Source organism: Danio aesculapii, chromosome 17, assembly GCF_903798145.1.
Source record: "Danio aesculapii chromosome 17, fDanAes4.1, whole genome shotgun sequence".
In the NCBI taxonomy this organism is placed as follows: domain Eukaryota; kingdom Metazoa; phylum Chordata; class Actinopteri; order Cypriniformes; family Danionidae; genus Danio; species Danio aesculapii.
The window spans coordinates 40,763,273-40,784,276 of NC_079451.1; the positions used below are offsets into that span (position 1 = coordinate 40,763,273).

General features: G+C 34.9%; 1 protein-coding gene across 1 annotated transcript in view; it reads right to left on the bottom strand.

Moving 5' to 3' along the window:
- kif28 (kinesin family member 28) overlaps positions 1-21,004 on the bottom strand; it is a 38,378-nt gene that overhangs the window by 7,472 nt on the left and 9,902 nt on the right. Inside the window, exons 6-18 of the mRNA XM_056477443.1 lie at positions 20,780-20,934; positions 19,280-19,388; positions 17,509-17,576; positions 15,691-15,833; positions 15,498-15,619; positions 13,075-13,165; positions 12,916-12,976; positions 12,697-12,820; positions 9,597-9,741; positions 7,623-7,628; positions 7,136-7,239; positions 6,080-6,187; positions 2,857-3,143 (exon numbers count right to left, since the gene is read on the bottom strand). Coding sequence (XP_056333418.1) covers positions 2,857-3,143; positions 6,080-6,187; positions 7,136-7,239; positions 7,623-7,628; positions 9,597-9,741; positions 12,697-12,820; positions 12,916-12,976; positions 13,075-13,165; positions 15,498-15,619; positions 15,691-15,833; positions 17,509-17,576; positions 19,280-19,388; positions 20,780-20,934 — 1,523 coding nt within the window. The remainder of the gene's footprint in view (positions 1-2,856; positions 3,144-6,079; positions 6,188-7,135; positions 7,240-7,622; positions 7,629-9,596; positions 9,742-12,696; positions 12,821-12,915; positions 12,977-13,074; positions 13,166-15,497; positions 15,620-15,690; positions 15,834-17,508; positions 17,577-19,279; positions 19,389-20,779; positions 20,935-21,004) is intronic.

A 21,004-nucleotide genomic window follows, 5' to 3' on the forward strand; every position in this document is an offset into this window, starting at 1 on the left:
GTTACAGAAGGTTTTTTTCTCAGATATAATGTCTGATGAAAGCCAGCGCCAATATTACATTGCTCCAGATTACTGTCTTTTTTATAAAAAGGGAAATGCATTAATTAAAAGTTTGCTTTCTAACTCGTTCAGTTAGACTTAAAGCATGTATTTTCTTGCGGCTACTCCGCAACGATGGACCTCTTGAACTGTTGTGTAGGCTATTCCCTCTGTGCAGGTATGAGTTTGGTTGTCATCTTGGATAGCACTCTCTCATTTGAAGGTCACATCAATAATATTACGTGTACTGCATATTTCCACCTGCGTGATATCACTCGTCTCCGGCCTTCTCTCACAACCAATAACAGCAATTCTCATCCAGTGTTGCCAACTTAGCAATTCTGTTGCTAAATTTAGCAACTTTTCATACTACCCTAGCAACTTTTCTTTTCTAAAAGCACCTAGCAACAAATTTGGCATGTTTTAACTTTCATTTGGCTACTTTTAACAATTTATAATAAAAAGTGACTCAAAAGAGCAGTGGCTGCAGGCTTCACTCAACACACACATCACATTCAAGTTAAATTGCTAGCTCAGATTGGTTTTCATAACTGTTCATTTACTGATATTTCTTAACATGTACAATTGTTGGTAATTTAGGTAGCAATAAATTCTAATAGTGCTATAAATGTTGTCAGTTTCACAAATGAGTTAATTTCACAAGTTAATAAGAGTAAGTACACAAGCTGTGATTGTTTAAAAGAATGTAACTGTTCATGATCAGTGTTAGATTTAAAAATAAAAAGTTCTTATCAAAAAGTGTATTACTTTTACAAATAGTCAACTATATTTTCATACAAATCTAAATGGACATATTTCAAATATTTTTTTGCAGAGATTGCCAGTCAATCTGAGAAAACATTAATTATTTTGTATACTACACAAATATGTAGTTTTGAGTTGCGATTACGCAATGATGTCATCACGCAAAGTAATATGTCAATAAGAACCTATTCATTGTGCATCTGGATGTAATGTTTTAATATAATATAATACACAGCACCTCAGAGAGTAGAGACATGACGGATACTACGTGATGACATCACTGATATGCAAATTAGTGTGACATCATCCAACAACATTTAGCTACTTTTCGGGCAGGCTTTAGCTACTTTTCATTGGAAATAGTCAGCAACACCATTCCCAACCATGCATTAGTTACTTCACGTCTTGACTACTGTAATGCACTTCTCTCTAGGCTTCCTTCTAAACTTCTTCATAAACTCCAACTGGTTTAAAACCATGCTGCTTGTGTCATCTTTAGGACTTCATCTCATAAGCATGTCACACCACTTCTCTATCAGCTTCACTGTCTTGCGATAAAGTTTCGTATTGATTTTAAATATTAATTCTCACTTTTAAGGTACTTCATAATCTTGCTCCTCAATATCTCACCGAACTTCTCCATACTTATTCCCCTTCTCGCACTCTTAGATCAGCCAATTCTTTCTCCCTGGTGCCACCTCCCACTCAATTAAGCACAATGGGTGCAAAGTTATTTAGCTCAATGGCTCCTCGGCTATGGACCTCACTTTCCCTGGATCTAAGGAGCAGTATAATAGTCTTCGCACTTTTAAATCTCGTCTAAAGACCCATCTTTTTAAGCAGGCTATCCTTTAACTATTTTTCATCATGTTTTCTATGATGTTATTTTATATTCACGATGTGTCTGTACCTGCAACTCCTTACATGCATTTAAAATCTTGCTTGGCAATGTTTTATTAATTTAATCGAAATTAATTTTTAATTATTAATCGACCTTGGGTGTCTAGAAATGCGCCATTTACAAATAAAATGAATTACTATTATTATTGTTTAATTGGGTCGCACTCTGACTCAGTTATATTTGAGTGCAGGATTGCGAAGTTATGAGTAGGCCCACACGGAATCTGAGCGCGCAGAATTCCGCAGATTTTCCACAGATTTCCGCAGATTTTTAGCCCATCATTAATTCTGTTTATTTACTTGAGTGTGTGTAAATCTATATTTATTCAGTTTTTAAATTAATTACAGTAATATTATTGACTAATATGAAAATGTTCATCTGATTTATGTACAATGCAGTTTGTACAGTAATATTTTCTGTCTTTTAGTAGAGATATTATATGATTATATATTTACCAAATAAAGTGAATCTAATTGGATTTGCATTTTAAACATTAAATAAAAGTTAAAAAGATATTATTTTTTATTTGAAATATTAAGGTTTTAGTTATGACACTCCCAAAATAATTCTACAGAAATCCACAGATTTTGACCAAAATTCTCTGCAGAAATGGCAAAAAACCTCCGCAGATTCCATCTGGCCCTAGTTATGAGTCCATTCTGCATGATTCCGCCTATCCTGACCTCTCTTACTGCACGTTAGTAACGGATACTGCTTGAATTTTATTTTTTGCTCTACGATGCATTTGGTTAGCCGACTGTCCACTTAACTGACCACTTTATTTTGATGGTCCGTTTGTTGAATTTACTACACTAACTCATTAGATTAAGAGTAGACAGTTAGATTGGAGTTAGGGTTAGAGTTAGTATTAGTTGGCATGTTCTTTATAGTCAGTTAAATATCTGTTGAAGGAGCAGTATCAACAGATAGTAAGCAGACAGTCTACTAATACTCAAATGGAAGATCAAAATAAAGTGTTACCGTATGCAAAGATGATATAATACATACATAAATACACTTAAATGCACATAAGATTTTTTAATTTAATCTAAACATTAAAAACTGTCAAGGATTTAGGATGCTGATGACCGTTAAAGACACCATAACAGTCTTGTGAAAAGGGTCCATTGGAAAGCATAAATGTTACCCACAATCCTGTGGGGCTGCAGGGCACAAGCTGCGCCTGCAGTATGGCCTCTTCTGTTCCCTCCGGACCCACCACTTCCACCTGCTCCTCCAGAGGGATGCGAAACGCTAGCGACTGCAGCCACAGGTGAGCACTGCCCAGGTGCAGAGGCTCCAGGGGGTCCCAGAAAGGGTCTCTGTCTCTGGGAAGAGGGGCTCGGTCTGCACCCTCTCCTCCTGCCACCTGCTGCTGGTACACTTCCTCCATCAGAAACTTACGGTTGACAAATTTAGCTTTGGACCACATCCACACCTGAAACAACACGTGTGTACAGGGGATTCAGGTGCTAAGAAAGCATGGTAATTAGATCATAGCTGAGCTTTTGGGGTGTGTTCACACTTGGGTTGATGTAAATGAACTCGCTGGTGCAATTGCATTGTTATTGGATTAAGTGTGAATCCTGCCATTACAACAAAAGATGGGTCTCAGTTCACTTCTAAACAAACTTTGATGCCGTTTGACTGAAATATGAACAGGAAGAGATCCACAAGGAGTGAATATGCTAAACCTTATGTGCTGTTCGGGATGTTTTTATCCACTCTGGGGTGATTTTGAGTCTAACTTTGGCCACAACATTCTCTGTGTTTCGGCAAATGGAATTATTTTGATGACAAATCTTATTTTTACACATATTTTAGGAAAATACTATGAAAATGTTAAAAAAATTCAACAATACACTCAGAGACACTGGTTTAAGCTGGACATAGCTGGTTTTGGCTGGTCAAGCTGGTTTTAGCTGGATTTAGCTGGTCATTTTCCAGCCTGACCAGCTAAGACCAGGCTGGAAATGACTGGAAACCAGCCTGGAAATGGCCAAAACCCCTCTTAAACCAGGCTGGTCGACCAGCTAAAACCAGCTAACCAGCCTAGGCTGGTTTAAGCTGGATTTTTCAGCAGGGTGGCGAGCTCTCTGGACAAAGTGAAACCGCTCGCACATTTAGACGGGCTTGTAAAACAACAACAGGGCACAGCAGATTTTGTTCTTCATCGCTTTGTGGCTGTTCATCAAGAGGATGACAAGGTATTATATGTATATATATATATATGCAAAGGGTGCCAAAAAAGTTGTACAGTAAAAGCGTGCTGAACTTTACCGTACCGGGCCGGAGTGGGACTCCTTTTCAGCCCTGGAGTTTTAAGCCTTAGACCGGCCCACCTCAGTTCACGACCAATTCAGTTTCTAATGACACTATCACGTCTTTTTCAAGGACATAGCAGCTTTAGAACTTCAAATGTTTTTCATAAATTTGAGAACATTAAAGGGCAGCTAAATCTCCAACACTATTCTTTAAAACATCACAATGTCCTTTCCTGCAATATCTGAATATACATTCTGTGCAAAATTCCTTTTATATATCCAGTCCTTTGTAACGATGGTCACACAAAAAAATAAAAATTAAATATGTACAAACAGTAAAATATGTCTTAACAATAAAAGTGAAGAAAAAAAAACTAAAATAAATCACTCAGTTAAGGTTTGAACTCCGGTTGGCGGCGTCGTAACATGCTGACTACTGGACCACAATGGCACTGCTATGCCTGTGCGTGTGGAAGAAAAAAGTATTGCACTGTCATCTGCAAGATTTTTTTAACCACAGTATTACTTTCTATTGATGGCTTAATCTTCTTGTCTCTTTTTTAGATTTCTGATAAAATTATGTCAGATTTATTAATGTAGAAAATCAGCAGATTTTCATTAAGCAGGTGTAATATTCATTAATATTAATTATTTGAATTCTTATATTCACCAAGGTGCCGCTGTTTGGGGTCGAATGATTTTTACATCACCTGCAGGCTTCATTTTGCTCACAGGGCTGCGAGAAAATAAATAAAAAGAGCGGAGCTGCGGCAAAATAATGAATTAAAAGAGAGAGGCTATAGTCAAATAAATAAATAAATAAATTAAAAAAGTGCGACTGCTGAAAGTGCAAGCAGCTAGGGACAACGGTTAGCCAATCCGGCCTGGTACCGTACAGCACCACTCAGTGGAAACGGGCCATTATAATAATTTTTTAATTGCAACACCATGAGACCATGTAATCATGCATTTTTGATTGTTGCTGGTGTTCCTTGTTGGGACGAGTGTGGAGAGTGGGTTGTGCCGAGAGCTGTGGGAACGGAATAAAGCCGGGGCTTGAGTGACAATGAGAAGCACCTGCGCCGCACACTGGCCTAGAGTCCCACGGAGGAGCTGTGGACTATAAAATAAGGAGAGACAAATTTATTACAAAATTGTGAATTTTTTTATTTTTGCTGTTGATCATCAGTTGAAGTACAAAAAAAGCTTGGGTTTATGTAAAGGGATAAAGGGTAAAGGGATATCATTTACTTACTCTCAAGTAGTTCTAAACTTATGAATTTTCTTGTTAAACACAAAACTAGATATTTTGAAGAATGTTGGAAAAAAGCAGCCATCGACATCCATAGTAGGAACAAAAATACTATTGAAGTCAATGACTGTTTTCCCCCAACATTCTTCAGAATATCTTCCTTTGCATTCAGCAGAAGAAAGAAACTCAAACAGGTTTAAACAAGTGGAGCTTGAGTAAATGATGACAGAATTTAGATTTTTGGGTGAACCATTAGGAAAATCATTCTTTGTGTTTTTAATTCCTGCTGTAGTTTTGACTGTACACATGTTGTAAGTTCTTTACAAGTTCTGAGATGATTAAAACAGCATTACGTGTATACACAGATCCATTAAACCCACCGCACAGAATTATTCTGAATTGTTCAGTCAGTTCAGATTATAATAATACATCTCTAGGGCTGCATCTGTATTTTATCATTGGATGAATTAAATGTAAGCATCTGAGGCTTCAATAATGGCTAAAATAATGTTTTTCAAAATCCAACAGAGTTCAAATTTTAGGGTTTTAAAGTTCCTTTAAAAGTTTCAACAAGAATGTCAGCTGAAAGATTGAAAGTCTGCTGCGAGATAATCGAACATCAGTATCCTCGTGCTTCAGCTCTACATCTGATTCTATAATCGCATTAGTCTTTTATTCAATTACACCTTTTAAATGTTTTCAAAAACATCTAATAACATCTCTGTAAACCACGTCACATGACATCTGTGGCAAACACCGGTTGCAGCTTTTGGAGATATTTGCTTCTTTAAAATATTTAGCATTTTCAAAAATGAAAGACATTTATATATATATATACAATATAACCTTATTCCTCACCTGTTTGCTCTCTACAGATGTCACTTTCACAGCGATGTCCTTCTCCAGGTCATGACCCTTAGAGTCCGACATCGCCAGATTCTTGATTTCCAATTTGAATTCGACTCCCTAAAAAGATTAGAAATTGATTATGTTTTTATTTTTTTGATTCTAAAGAATTAGTAATGCATTAATACATAGTTTAGTTGACTTTGCCATTGTAGAAATGCCTAGTGACAGATGTGTTTCTGCAGAATTAAATTTTATTTTTTAAATAGACCTACTGATATACTTTGAAAGTAGTACTTACTTTTATTAAGTCTTTAAAGGTAATCATTCATTTATTTTCTATTCGGCTTAGTCCCTTTTAATAATCCGCCACAGCGGAATGAACCACTAACTTATCCAGCATATGTTTTACGCAGCGGATGCCCTTCCAGCCACAACCCATCACTGGGAAACATCCCTACACACTCATTCACACACACACACAGGTAAATTTTCACCTGTTCCACATGTCTTTGGACTTGTGGGGGTAACTGGAGCACCCAGGGAAAACCCACACGAACACTGGGAGAACATGCAAACTCCACACAGAAATGCCAACTGACCCTGCCGAGGCTCGAACCAGCGACTTTCTTGCTGTGAGGCGAACGGGCTACCCACTGCACCACCGCATCACCCTCTTTAAAGGGATAGTTCACTAAAAACATATAAAATCCTCACCATTTACTTACACTCTAGTGGTTTTAAACATCTATATTTACTTCAGTTGAACACAAAACAAGATATTCTGAAGAATGTTGGGGGGAAAAGCAGCCATCAACATCCATAGTGGGAACAATAAATGCTATGAAGTCAATGGTTAATTTTTCCAGCATTCTTCAGTATATCTTCCTTTGTGTTCAACAGAGGAAAGAAACTCAATCAGGTTTGGGACGAGAGGAGGTAGAGTAAATGATGCCAGAATTAAAGATTTTTGAGTGAACGATCCTTTTAAGTTGTATTTAATAGGCATTTAATTCTCTGCAATTGTTTGCCAAACTAATGAAGTGAAAATGTAATGACTGTACTCACCTTCTTTAACTCTGTACTCATTTGATTAGCTTCTGTCACCATGGGCATCAGTTTTATATAGTCATAAAATACAGCCAGTAGACTGGGGTCCGGTTGGTGTGGCCCTGCAGGTAATGATATGGTTCTATTAATCTTTTAAAAATCAATTTAATTAGATAAAAATAAAGCTGATATATACTATACATGTTAGATGAGATACTGCAATCTATATAAAAGATACATAAAAAAAAAAAAAAAGAATATATATATATATATATATATATATATATATATATATATATATATATATATATATATATATATATATATATATTATTTTTTTAATCTAGATTAATCTCACTGTAATACTGTAATCTTGGAATTAATCTAGATTAAAATAGCTCATTTGAATTCTGCCGAGGGCATTCAGAATATGTGTGCTACCCAAATAATGACTAAATAGTAAGTCTTTGAGAATGGGTTTCTCAAGCCAGGTGGCGCATTAGACCAGGGGCTCATCTCCAGTTTCCAAAATGCATCACAAACTGCTTGAGAAACTGTTCTACAATAATAATTAATAATGAAAATAAATGATGTTCAATGAGATGTACTTGTGTTTACTAACTGTTTATTCAGGTTAACATGAATTTTGAACTGTAGGCCTTTATAAGCTCGAAACAGCGATTTCTGATCACCTTAATCTGACAAAAGTCATAACTGAACTAAACAGAAATGGAATTAAGACATGTGGAGTATGCATATATTAGTGGCATTATTGAAGTAAACACTGCAATCAAACTATTACCATTATGTAAGATTTTTCGCCATATTTTCTGACAAGATCCACACACGCGGCTGTCAGTAAAGGACCGCTCGCTCACACACACACATTGCGAAATGCGGATTTTTTTTTTTTCCATTTGGCGTGCGTTATTAAATTTCATAACACTCTCATCAGTCCTTACTCCTTATTTGTGTATGATACCCAACTTTGTCATGGAGGCATGATTGAAATGTTCATAAGTGAAAGTGTCAAACTGCAGTTTAAGTCACCCAAAATTACAGGAAACTCTTAAATGAAAGCACTTTATTGTCTAATAAGGCAAATAACTAGATTGCAGATGTCCATGTAAACGTAGACAGTAGTATCTTCGAAGTGAGTGAAAGATCCAGAAGGGCATCCTGCTGATTTGATTCAGAAGAGCACTTTTTGTCAGACGTCTCACCGGTTTGACTTTCATTCACCGTCATTCATTTTAAAAAGCCCCTGCTCCATTTTATTTGTATATGTTTTACTCGAATGCATAAACTCTACAGGTGCCTGATAGTTAGATGTGGAGCTAACATTAATCAGATTCACTCTAGTGAACTGCATCCATGTTAGCACGTCACGTTTGATGTGGTACTTTCACATTAGGAATACACACACATGTTCGAAGACTCGTTCTCGCCACCTACAGTGCAATTCAGCAAGGTATAAATCCGCGCTAAAATATGAAGGTGAAAGTCATCATAGCTTGCGTAGAACAGACCTAGCTCCCGACCCCACTTTGAGAATAGATTAACGGCGATATTTTTTTTAATCGCCGCATAAGAGTCCCGTGTTAACTCAGCATGTCAACTCCGATAACGGTCACCACTAATATATATATATATATATATATATATATATATATATATATATATATATATATATATAAATATAATAGTTTTAATTTTATCTTTGCCATGATGACAGTAAATAATATTTGACTAGATATTTTTCAAGAAACTTCTATACAGCTTAAAGTGACATTTAAAGGCTTAACTAGGTTAATTAGGTTAACTAGGCAGGTTAGGGTGATTAGGCAAGTTATTGTATAACAATGGTTTGTTCTGTAGACTATCGAAAAAAAAAATGAAAAAACAGGGCTAATAATTGGGACCTTAAAATGGTTCATAAAAAATTAAAACTGCTTTTATTCTAGCCAAAATAAAACAAATAAGACTTTCTCCAGAAAAAAATATTATCAGTCATACTGTGAAAAGTTCCTTGCTTTGTTAAACATCATATGGGAAATATTTAAAAAAGAAAAAATTTTTTGAATAACTCTGACTTCAACTGTATATATGTATATATATATATATATATATTTAAATAAATACTGAAACATAGACTAAATACAATCTTAGCAAAATAAATATTAAAGAAATTAAAAACACAATATTTAAATGCTAATTCAGATAAAAATAAATACCAAATTAATCTATCAATAAATAATATAATAATGTATTAATTATAAAATTAACTGAATTATACAATGAAAAGTACAAAATAAATAAATAAGCATTAAATGAAATATTAAGTAAATTTAAGTAAAACAAAAGATAATTTAAATAGTAATAAATACTATAAAAATATCTAACTTCTAAATCTAATAAAAAATGACATGTTATGTTAAATGCAATCTCCCCACACACGTACGGTGGCCTTGATCGTCACACAGAGATTGGAAGTGGAAACCCTCGGCCGCTGCCAGCTCAGACTGGAAGTAATCATAGTCATATCGGTTCCAGTCCTCTGCCGAACGCTCTGAAGGGAAGCCAATGAATAGATATGTGCTGTTCGAACCCAGGACGAGTCGATCCTGCAGCAGCACAGTACAATGATGGGTTAACACTCCACCAAAACTCAACGTGTATTATACCTTACTGATTTATGTTCTCAAAACGCAGAGCAATTGCACAGCATCATGAATCGAGAAATTACATATTTAGCCTACACATGATATCAAAACACATTTATTTCAATGAGAGGGTGAGTACAGGTCTAAATGGGATGTAAAACCTCTTTAAATATTTAAATACCTCTACAAAATATTAAACATTTTCAACTCCCCCTAGATTTAAACAGATGAGTTTTATAATTTTTTTAATCCATTCAGCTGATCTCCAAGGGCCTTATGTATCAACGCTGCATACGCACAGAAACATTGCGTACGCCAGGTTTCACGCTCACGTTTGGATTTATTAATGATGAAATTAACGTGAGAATGTGTGTTGGTCCACGCCAACTTCATGTCTGGTGTATGTGTATTTCCAGCCTGATCTCACAAGGAAACGTAAGTATTTTACGTTTTGTGAGTTTAGTAGCTAATTCGTACAAATTCGTATGAGATCAGTCTACAGTAACTAAATTGTATGAATTAGAGCGTACGAATTCATACGAATTAGCCACTAAATCAAAAAGTTACGAATTGCCGTGAGATTGCGTTGGTATTTCTTGTGTCTGTTTGTTTTATTTCCATTGGCGACTCCTAGAGGCAATTATCTAAAATTACACACTACAAAGTGTCGCACCAACGCATGTGAAAAACATTGCTATTAATTTATAATTGGTAAAATGGGTTTTTTGACACAATATATATTTTTAATTAATTTTGTGATTTAGAACATACAAAAGCATTTGCAAATGTATACAACCCTTAGTCTATGGCAATGGCAGTGTTGGGCTTATTAGAGGACATTGTCAATGGTCGAATCCGAAGGCTCCAAGGTGGCAGCGTGCGCGATGGGTGGCTTCTTGATGAGTGATGTATTTAAAGAAATTATTCCAGCTAAGTTTTTTTATTTTATTTTATTTTATTGAGTGTAATTATTTAACCACATATTAGGAGACCGCGGTTATCCATTAAAGACGTGGCTGTTAACACCCCTCAACAACCCACAAACTGACCAAGAGCGCAGATACAACGATGCCCATTCTCGCACTTGGTCAGTTGTAGAGCAGGCGATTGGGCAGCTGAAATGTCGGTGACGCTGCCTTGATAAGAGCGGAGAAGTACTGCTATATCGCCCTAACAAAGTGTTCCTCTAATACATCTGTGTCTCCCACAGACACGGATACTACTCCAGACAGTAAAGTGTCACCCACAATTGAGGCAACTCTCTGCTCAAAGGGTGTTGTTCAGCATCCCCTGTTCAGTCCACACTTCGACAGTGCACCGCTGTTCTCCTCTTAAGGCTAATTTATACTGCTGCGTCAAGCGCACGTGTATGCTACAGCGTGGCCTATGCATGGATGCATAGAACTTGTGGCCGTCGGCGTCGCTGCCACGCACCTCTCAAAAGATGTAACTACACGTCGCAACGACGTGTAGTGCAAGCTCTGTGATTGGTCGGTTTGGTATCGCTGACGAGTGTGAGCGGAACCAAGAGCCGCGCGAGCACGATGGAACGATTGTTTACAAGTGTGGAGTCCCGTGAAGGAGCTCCGGATGGAAAGTTGTTTTGTATTTACAAAACATATGCACAATTACGCGCGTTGCATGCGCTGTGGGTCATGCCGATCTCTTGACGCAGAAGTATAAACCAGGCTTTAACCTGCAGCTTTACATCAGAACATTTCTTTTTGAATTCACTCAAGGTGCGATATTCAGACCCCACTGCATTAACAGCATCAGCTAAACTCTCCCACTCTATTTTTTTCTTTTGTTATTAATTCTAGAGGACAAACTTGCAAATAACACAGTTTTTCTCCGGTCTACCTCCGATAAGGAGCATGTCCAATTCACATTCTGTGAAGTTTCTCTTCTTGCTTGTTTGCGCCATTGCTTTTTCATTTGGTTTTGCCAAAGTGGAGTCATTACCATACTTATAAGGGGGAGGAGGCAGGGAGGGGTTTTGTGCTTGTGCACGTGCGCTCAGTTTAACGTTAATTCGGACGTACAAAGAGAATATGAGTAGGATTCCGCGTACGCAGTGTTTCATACATCTGATTTTTTTTACTGTGTACACTCATTTACAGCTTTGTGCGTAGGCAATGTTTTAGTATTAGTTTAACGCAAGTCTTCGTACATGAGGCCCATGGTCTGTCGGGAGCACTTTTAGCTTAGCTTAGCATAAATCCTTAAATCAGATTAAACCATTAGCATCTCGCTCAACAACGATCAATGAGTTTAGACAATTTTCCTATTTAAAGCTTGACTCTTCTGTAGTTACATTGTGTACTTAGGACCAATGAAAAATGAAAGTTGATATTTTCTTGGATGATATGACTTGGAACTATACTCTCGTTTTGGTGTAATAACCAAGGAACTTTGCTGTCATACCATGGCTGCAGCAGGAGCATGATAATGGCGCATGAAAATACTTTACTGCAATAAAAAACACGTGGATTACATTAGAAACTGTAGTTGCCATTCAAATCCTTCTCATTCACTTACTCTCACTGAAATCTTAAAGGAATAGTTTTAAATTAAAATCCTGCCATCATTTATTCACTCTTGACCTTTATGAGCTTCCTCTGTTGAAAACAAAAGAAGATATTTTAAAGAAAGCCTGTAACCAATGACTTCCACAGTAGGACAAACAAATACTATGGAATTCAATGGTTACAGGATTTCAGCATTTTTCAAAACATCGTCTTTTGTGTTCTACAGAAGTAAGAAACTCATAAAGGATTGGATCCACTTGAGTGAGAAAACTATCCCTTTAACACAAGTGATCATAGGAGAATGCATGCTAATACCCGCTGGAATTCATCTTGGCTTTTGAATAATAAAAGACAGAAAATATAATAAAAGAGACATAATAAAACCCACCAAATGCTGCAGCTCTGTCCTTTTAGATACTTGCAGTCCATTTACAATGACCTTGGCTGCGGACACAGGAGTAATGGAGACTCTTCTCTGCTGGTTGGAAAACACAGCATGTTTCTCCTGAATGCTGAAAACAGCAAAACAACATATCAGCTCACATTTCTTTGAGTGTTTATTTAATACATGTTCATTTATGGGATGTCTTAATCATGCATGACTTACCCTAGACCTCTGATTGAGAGTGCTCTGGGTGAGTTGTCTGCTAAACCAATATCCCATTCACCTTCTCATAACAAGGCAAATTAATACAAATACTGCAATCAGCGAATATTGAGGATTTAATATAACTGGTCTGACGTCATTAGTGTAATATGAACTCACCTTCCTGAATGAAGAGCTTTACTACACTAGATAACTGAGCATCCTCATTGACGTTCATAATGTACGGATGCATCTGCATCATCCTTCGTTCCTGAGGAGATTTACAAGCAAGACATTGGGGAGGGGCAATATATAATAAATATAGAATATATTTTAATAATAAAATATACAGTTGAAGTCAGAACTATTAGCCCTCCTGAATTATTAGCCCCCCTGTATATTTTTTCCCCCAACTTCTGTTTAACGGAAAGAAGATTTTTAGTTTTAATAACTCATTTCTAATAACAGATTTCTTTTATCTTTGCCGTGCTGACAGTACAAAATATTTGACTTCATATATTTCAAGATACTAGTATTTAGCTTAAAGTTACATTTAAAGGCTTAATTAGGCAGGTTAGTGTAATTAGGCAAATCATTGTATAATGGTGGTTTGTTTTCTAGACAATTGAAAAAATATTACTAAAAGGGGCTAATAATTTTGACCATAAAATGGCTTTATAAAAATTAAAAACTGCTTTTATTCTGGCCAAAATAAAACAAATAAGACTTTCTCCAGAAGAAAAAATATTATAGGAAATACTGTGAAAAATTTCTTGCTCTGTTAACATCATTTGGGAAAAAAATAATCATAGGAGGGCAAATCATTTTGCTTTCAACTGTATATTCATGACTGTTGATGGGGAATTGTTCATAACAGTGCTATAACAGTTTTATTATTTAATCGAATGCTGATTTAGAGTAGTTTTAAACAATATTGAAGTATTAAACATTGTTCATTGATATGAAATTTATATTAATATTGACTTAAAACTTAGAAAAACATCATTAAAAAAGAGAAATGTTGCTTTGGAATCTAAATGAATTTAGAATTACTGCAATTATTAAAACTGAAATAAATAAAAATTAATAACAAATCATTTCAGGGATCCAGGCTATTTTAGTATCATCAGCAAGAAGGTCGCTGGGTCAGTTGGCGTTTTTCTGTGTGGAGTTTGCATGTTCTCCCTGCGTTCGCGTGGGTTTTCTCTGGGTGCTTCGGTTTCCCACACAGTGCAAAGATATTGCGGTACAGGTGAATTGGGTAAGCTAAAATTGTCCGTAGTGTGAATGAGTGTGTGTGGATGTTTTCCAGAGATGGGTTGCGGCCGGAAGGGCATCCGCTGCGTAAAACATATGCTGGATAAGTTGGCGGTTCATTCTGCTGTGGCGACCCCAGATTAATAAAGGAACTAAGCCAAAAAGAAAATGAATGAATGAATGAAAAACTAGTGTTTAATTATGGTTTTAATAATTTATTTATTTTTAATATTTTCTTGTTTATTTCATTTTTTTCATTCATTTTCTTTTGGCTTAGTCCCTTTATTCATCAGGGGTCACCACAGTGAAATGAACCGCCAACTTATCCAGCATATGTTTTACACAGCGGATGCCCTTCCGGCCGCAACCCAGTACCAGGAAACATCCATACACACTCATTCACTATACGGCCAATTTAGTTATTCAATTCACCTACTGTATAGCGCATGTCTTTGGACTGTGAGGGAAACCGGAGCACCTGGAGGAAACCCACGCCAACACAGGGAAAACATGCAAACTCCACACAGAAATGCCAACTGGCCTAGCCAGGACTCGAACCAGTGACTTTCTTGCTGTGAGGCAACAGTGCTAACCACTGAGCCACCGCGATGCCCTCAATTTTATTCAGTTAAATTTTCTCACATAGTTTTATGGTTTTATTTTTAGTTAAAGGGATAGTTCACCCAAATAAAAAAATTTATTCTCTTTGTACCAAAACTTTCTTCTGCTGAATGCTGGAAACCGATAAAAATTCATTTCCAAAACCAATACTGTCAGTCAGTGGTTACAGGTTTCCTTCCTTTCTTCACAATGTCTTCTTTTGTTTTCAACAGAAGGGTGAACAGAAGTTTTGTGACAAATGAAGGGTGAGTAAACAGTGATAAATAAATAGTAAATTTTTATTTTTGGTTGAACTATCCCTCTAACTATAATAACCCTACTTAAATCAACCATTCTTTACTCACTTGTGTACAATGAAATAAATCTTATATATAGCCTATAAAACTGTCTAGATTGATCATGCAAACTATAAATCATAAAAGCATTTCAACATTTAAATACTGAATTATAATGCAATATGATAGCCCCTAGCATTTGTATAAATGCCAACATTGTTTAAACTGAAATTCTCTGATCAATTACCATTGATAAAGATGGGCTTAAAACATAAAACACCATCTGTTGTGTATTTTTTTTTTCTATGGGCAATGTTTTTGACAATAATTCGGAAGAACTTTTACATTTACATTGTGAGTTTTGCATATGCATTCAAAGTAATGCTACATTGGTATGAGGATCTTGTAAGTATTTTAAAGTCAAAGCATGTAAAAAGCATGTGTGTATACCTGTGTTATAGTGGCATACTGAGTCTCCCAGTCTTTCAGAGCCTCCTGCAGATGTTGCTCCCACAAAGTCTGAATGGCTCGAATCTGCAGCTCATTATGAGTCAGCAATCGCCGCAGCTCCTCTAAAACAAACTGCAGTATGAATGAGATGAAATGTGCCTGCACTCATATTTCTTTGGATAACCTCACATACTGCTCTCATCGTCTGCTTTACGGCCTTCTTGACCCAGTCGGCTCAGTCTTAACAGCAGTTTAGCATTCTCTGCTTTGAGCTCCTTCACCAGTCGCTCAGTGGGACTCTCATTCACCACAGCTTTATTCTGGATCTTTTTTGCCCTGTAAAGAGTGATGTCTCACAGTTATTTTGGAATGTACAGTTGAGGTCAGAAGTATTAGCCCTCCTGAATTATTAGCCCCCCTGAAATATTAGCCCTCTGTATATTTTTTCCTCAATTTCTGTTTAATGGAAAGAGGATTAAATCAACAAACTTCTAAACATAATAGTTTTAATAACTCATTTCTAATTAGTGATTTCTTTTATCTTTGCCATGACAGTACATGATATTTTAGAGACAAGTATTCAGCTTAAAGTGCAATTTAAAGGCTTAACTGGGTTAATTAGGCAAGTTAGGGTAATTAGGCAAGTCATAATATAACAGTAGTTTGCTCTGTTGACAATTGAAAAAAAAATGTTGACCTTAAAATGTTTTTAAAAAAATAAAAACTGCTTTTATTCTAGCTGAAATAAAACAAATAAGACTTTCTCCAGAAGAAAAAATATTTTAGGAGATACTGTGAAAAATTTCTCGCTCTGTTAAACATCATTTGGGAAATATTTGAAAACAAATTCACAGGAGGGTTAATAAGTTTGATTTCAACTGTATGTCATATGTTTGCCTGATGACATTCTTGTTAGTTTATTTTGGGTGTAAATCATACATATGCACAATAGGTACATTTCTTCATGAAGTTATCAAAAATCCACAAGTAAAGTGTTATATATTTTGCTGAATTATGTATTTACATTATCCAAAATGTTTAGAAGAATTTACAAATCCAGAGAAATAAGCTCTTTTAACTAGTGGCCATACTAATGACTCCACACTCTCGATTTCCAGTTTAATTTTATAGAAAACATGAAAACCGGCATCATCAAACTTTACGTTTGTTTGTTGTGAATATGCACTCTCTAGTGGTCAAATGATATACTGTGCCTTTAATACTCTCAGCCAGTGATACGATATTTGTAGATACTTAAAAAATTCTACGATCCGATTTTCATTACATTCGATTAAGTTGAAAATCGATCTATATATCAATATTAAGACTACGTGGCTAATTTACGCAACCAATTAAATATTTATTTTTAACTCACAAATGCAACAAAAATATAAAGGTCCATCTTTAAAAACAAATGTTAAACAAATAATTGATACTAATTACAATAATGATATTGTTAGGCATTTAATAGAAATATTGATACATATTGATGTATTGTTACACCAGCATGACATTTATATAAACCAGGGATCCACCAAAATTAAAATTCTGGCCCTAAACCAAAGCAGCTTTTTAATTATTATTTATAATTGTATTTAATAATATAAAAAAAATAATTGTACAACTTTGTAAATTTACCTCAATAACTTATAATTATTATATTGATTTTAAAAAAGACAAGGCAATAAAATCACCACAATAAAAGATTTTATTGACAGTTAATAAGTAAAGAGATCGTCATTTGCATTGCCATGACAGCACATTAGTTCTATTGCAAGCAGCAGGAACAAGAATACTACATAGAAATGTCCTTTGGTGTGTTATTTGAGCAGACTTTTCTGTTTTTCTGGTGAGGATGTGCAGTTCGTTCATAGATAATTATACTTGTACATGAGCGGCATATTGAGCTATTTTAAGCACAATCATTTTTGGCAGCCCAAAAATTTGCTGGATCCCTAATATTTCAACCAGCAACGTCACAACTGAATGTGACTTTAAAGTAAAAACTCACCTTTCTGCATATCGAAGAGTAGAAAGAGACTCTTCATAGCAAATATCTGCAGGGCTTAAGGTTGCAATCTGTGTATGACAATAAGAAACACTTGAATGCTAATTTTAGTTTCTTGCACGGACCGATCATTTTGCTTCACACCTCAATGTATTATTAGGAGGCAAGGGTATTAGTATGGGCGTTGCTGGGCCTATTTTAGGGGGGCTCCATATTTCTACTCAGCCCCCCTAAAACTTGTGCAATTAGCTCATGAACTGTACACTAAATTATCACCTCAGTCCTCTTTAAATCTGATATGAAAACGGCGGCAGAATTTGCCTCCTCCCCATCTTTTGTTTTTCATTTGATCAGCAAACAACAGCCGTAGACAGCAAGAGTACGAGGTGTGTGCTTATTGAAATTTTTTTTATAATATCTGCTTATTTGCAATTACTTGTTATAGATAATCTTGTATCACCCTGTATCTCAATGTAACGGAGGAGCAGTTGGGTTTTCTCGGCGTTCACCTCATCAGCACAGCTGTTTCCTCCAGCAAAAAATGTAACTCTTAACGAACATTTCGCTATTTTTATTTCAAAACGAGCTCCAAATATTAAACACTTTACAGTTTGTGTGGCATTAACTATACCATACAGTCTTGCACAGAAAGGATGTACTCATTTAAACTGAGTCACTGACAGAGATAGAAACATCAAGTGTTGTCTAGTATTAAAAAAATAACTCAGTATCAAACAAACATTTTTAAGTGTATTGCTATTAAATTACTACTTATAAATGTAATATTAGGCTTTATATATATATATATATATATATATATATATATATATATATATATATATATATATATATATATATATATATATATATATATACACATATATATATACACATATATATATATATATATATATATATATATATATATATATACACATATATATATATATATATATATATATATATATATATATATATATATATATATATATATATATATATATATATATATATATATATACACATATATATATACACATATATTATATATATATATATATATATATATATATATATATATATATACACATATATATATATATATATATATATATATATATATATATATATACACATATATATATATATATATATATATATATATATATATATATATATATATATATATATATATATATATATATATATATATATATATATATATATATATATATATATATATACACACATACATACATACATATACATACATACATACATACATACATACATACATACATACATACATACATACATACATACATACATACATACATACATACATACATACATACATACATACATACATACATACATACATACATACATACATACATACATACATACATACATACATACATACATACATACATACATACATATATATATATATATATATATATATACACACATATACATATATACATATATACATATATATTTTACCTTGTAAGGAGCCGAGCCCCTCTAAAAATGAAAATCCTAAAATCGCCCCTGGGTATTATTAATTGTGTTTTTCCTGTTTTTTAGACTCAAAGTGCTGGAATGACTTGCAGTTTATAAATCATCACATTTTCAACTAAAAACCTCTTTTATGTTCCGCTGTTGAAAAAAAAAAGTCATCAACATCTTGTATGATCTGAAGGGATTTAACAGCAAATTATCGCTTTTACCATAACTTGAGAAAACTATAGGCAAAATTAGACAATCTTACCATGACGGTTCGACTGTTTCCACCAAGAGCAGACTGCAGGAGTTTAGTGAGGACAGAGTCTCTGTATGGGATGTATATTTTCTTCCCAAGAGCCATATCTGCTAGAGCACTACATGGACATGTACATGTACAGGTTATAACAGGACATAAAACACAATGCAAACTACACTGGGCCTAAAATGTGTTAGGACAGGGGTGACCAGGGGTGTCACAGTGGCGCAGTGAGTAGTACAATCGCCTCACAACAAGGTCGCTGGATCGAGCTTGTTGGAGTTTGGAAGTTCTCCCCGTGTTCGCGTGGGTTTCCTCCACAAGTCCATAGACGTGCGCTATAGGTGAGTTGGCTAGGCTAAATTGTGCGTAGTGTATGTGTGTGAATAAGAGTTTGTGTGGATGTTTCCCAGTGATGGGTTGCAGCTGGAAGGGCATCTGCTGCATAAAACATGTGCTGAAGAAGTTGGTGGTTCATTCCACTGTGGCGACCCCAGATTATTAAAGGGACTAAGCTGAAAAGAGAATGAATGAATGAATGTTGCTGACTAGTGTTGGGGAAAGTTACTTTAGAAAGTAATGCATTTCAATATTGAGTTAGTTGCATTACTTTGTTACTTTTTATGGTAAGTAATGTGTTTCGATACTTTTGCATAACTTTTTCTGTCCTAGCTCAGGCTTGATGTTTTCAGAACTTTCAGGGGATTTCTTTCCTTCTTTTTTTAAATAGAGGAGCTCTGCATTTAACAACACACTGTATAACCTTCATTTACCTTCAAAAAAGAAACACACATTAAAAAAACGAATGTAATGTAATGTTATCTATAGCTACACAAGCTGTACATACAGATTAATGACATTTTTAAAGCAATGCGTTTGCTACTTTTATACTTTATGTCTAAATAAAAAGTAAAATCAATGTGCATTCAGATAATCCTCTTTTTCTTTTCTTCCATGTGTTCAAAATAATGGGAATTTTCCATTGCAAAAATGTAAGGCTCTGCCATCTTTCTTTTTGTTAGTTCCTGCATTCTCTCATTGTGTACGGGATTCAATGTGACTATGTTCATTTTAATTTAGCATTTTTTAAAGCGAATTAATTAAATTAAAAAGTAAATCAAATATTATTACTTAATTTTTAAAAGTAATGCTTTACTTTACTCGTTACTTAGAAAAGTAATATTATTACATAACTGATGTTACCTGTAATGCATTACCCCCAATACTGTTGCTGACAAATAGGTAAAACCTATTGATCTGAAGTATTGTGGTAAACTATACATAATTAAAATGACAGTTAATGAGTATTTTGGTGCTGCATTGAGAGTCTTTTAATAAAAATGCCATCACATGATTCAAAAGATTTTTTGCTATATAATCTATTTTGACACTGAATTACATTATTGTTGGGGTCTTTTGTAATTAGACATAAAAGTGTATGGTTAACATGACTATTTTATGCACAGACAAAAACAACAAAAAAAGTTTCTATAGCATGTATCTGCTGACCTGATGACATTTCCAAGGGTAGTTAAGCTGAGGTTGATGGCAGTGCCCTCTTTCAACCTGTCGCCCTCTGATCCCGATGACCTTTGCCTCTCACTACCAGCCAAGTCCACTAGGTAAATATTAGACTGTTTGGTGATGCACTCCTTCGAGAAGATCTACAAACACAGTGAAGATGCAAGTGGAAAATCAACAACAAAACTAAAGATGAAGTTGAAGAAAAAGAAC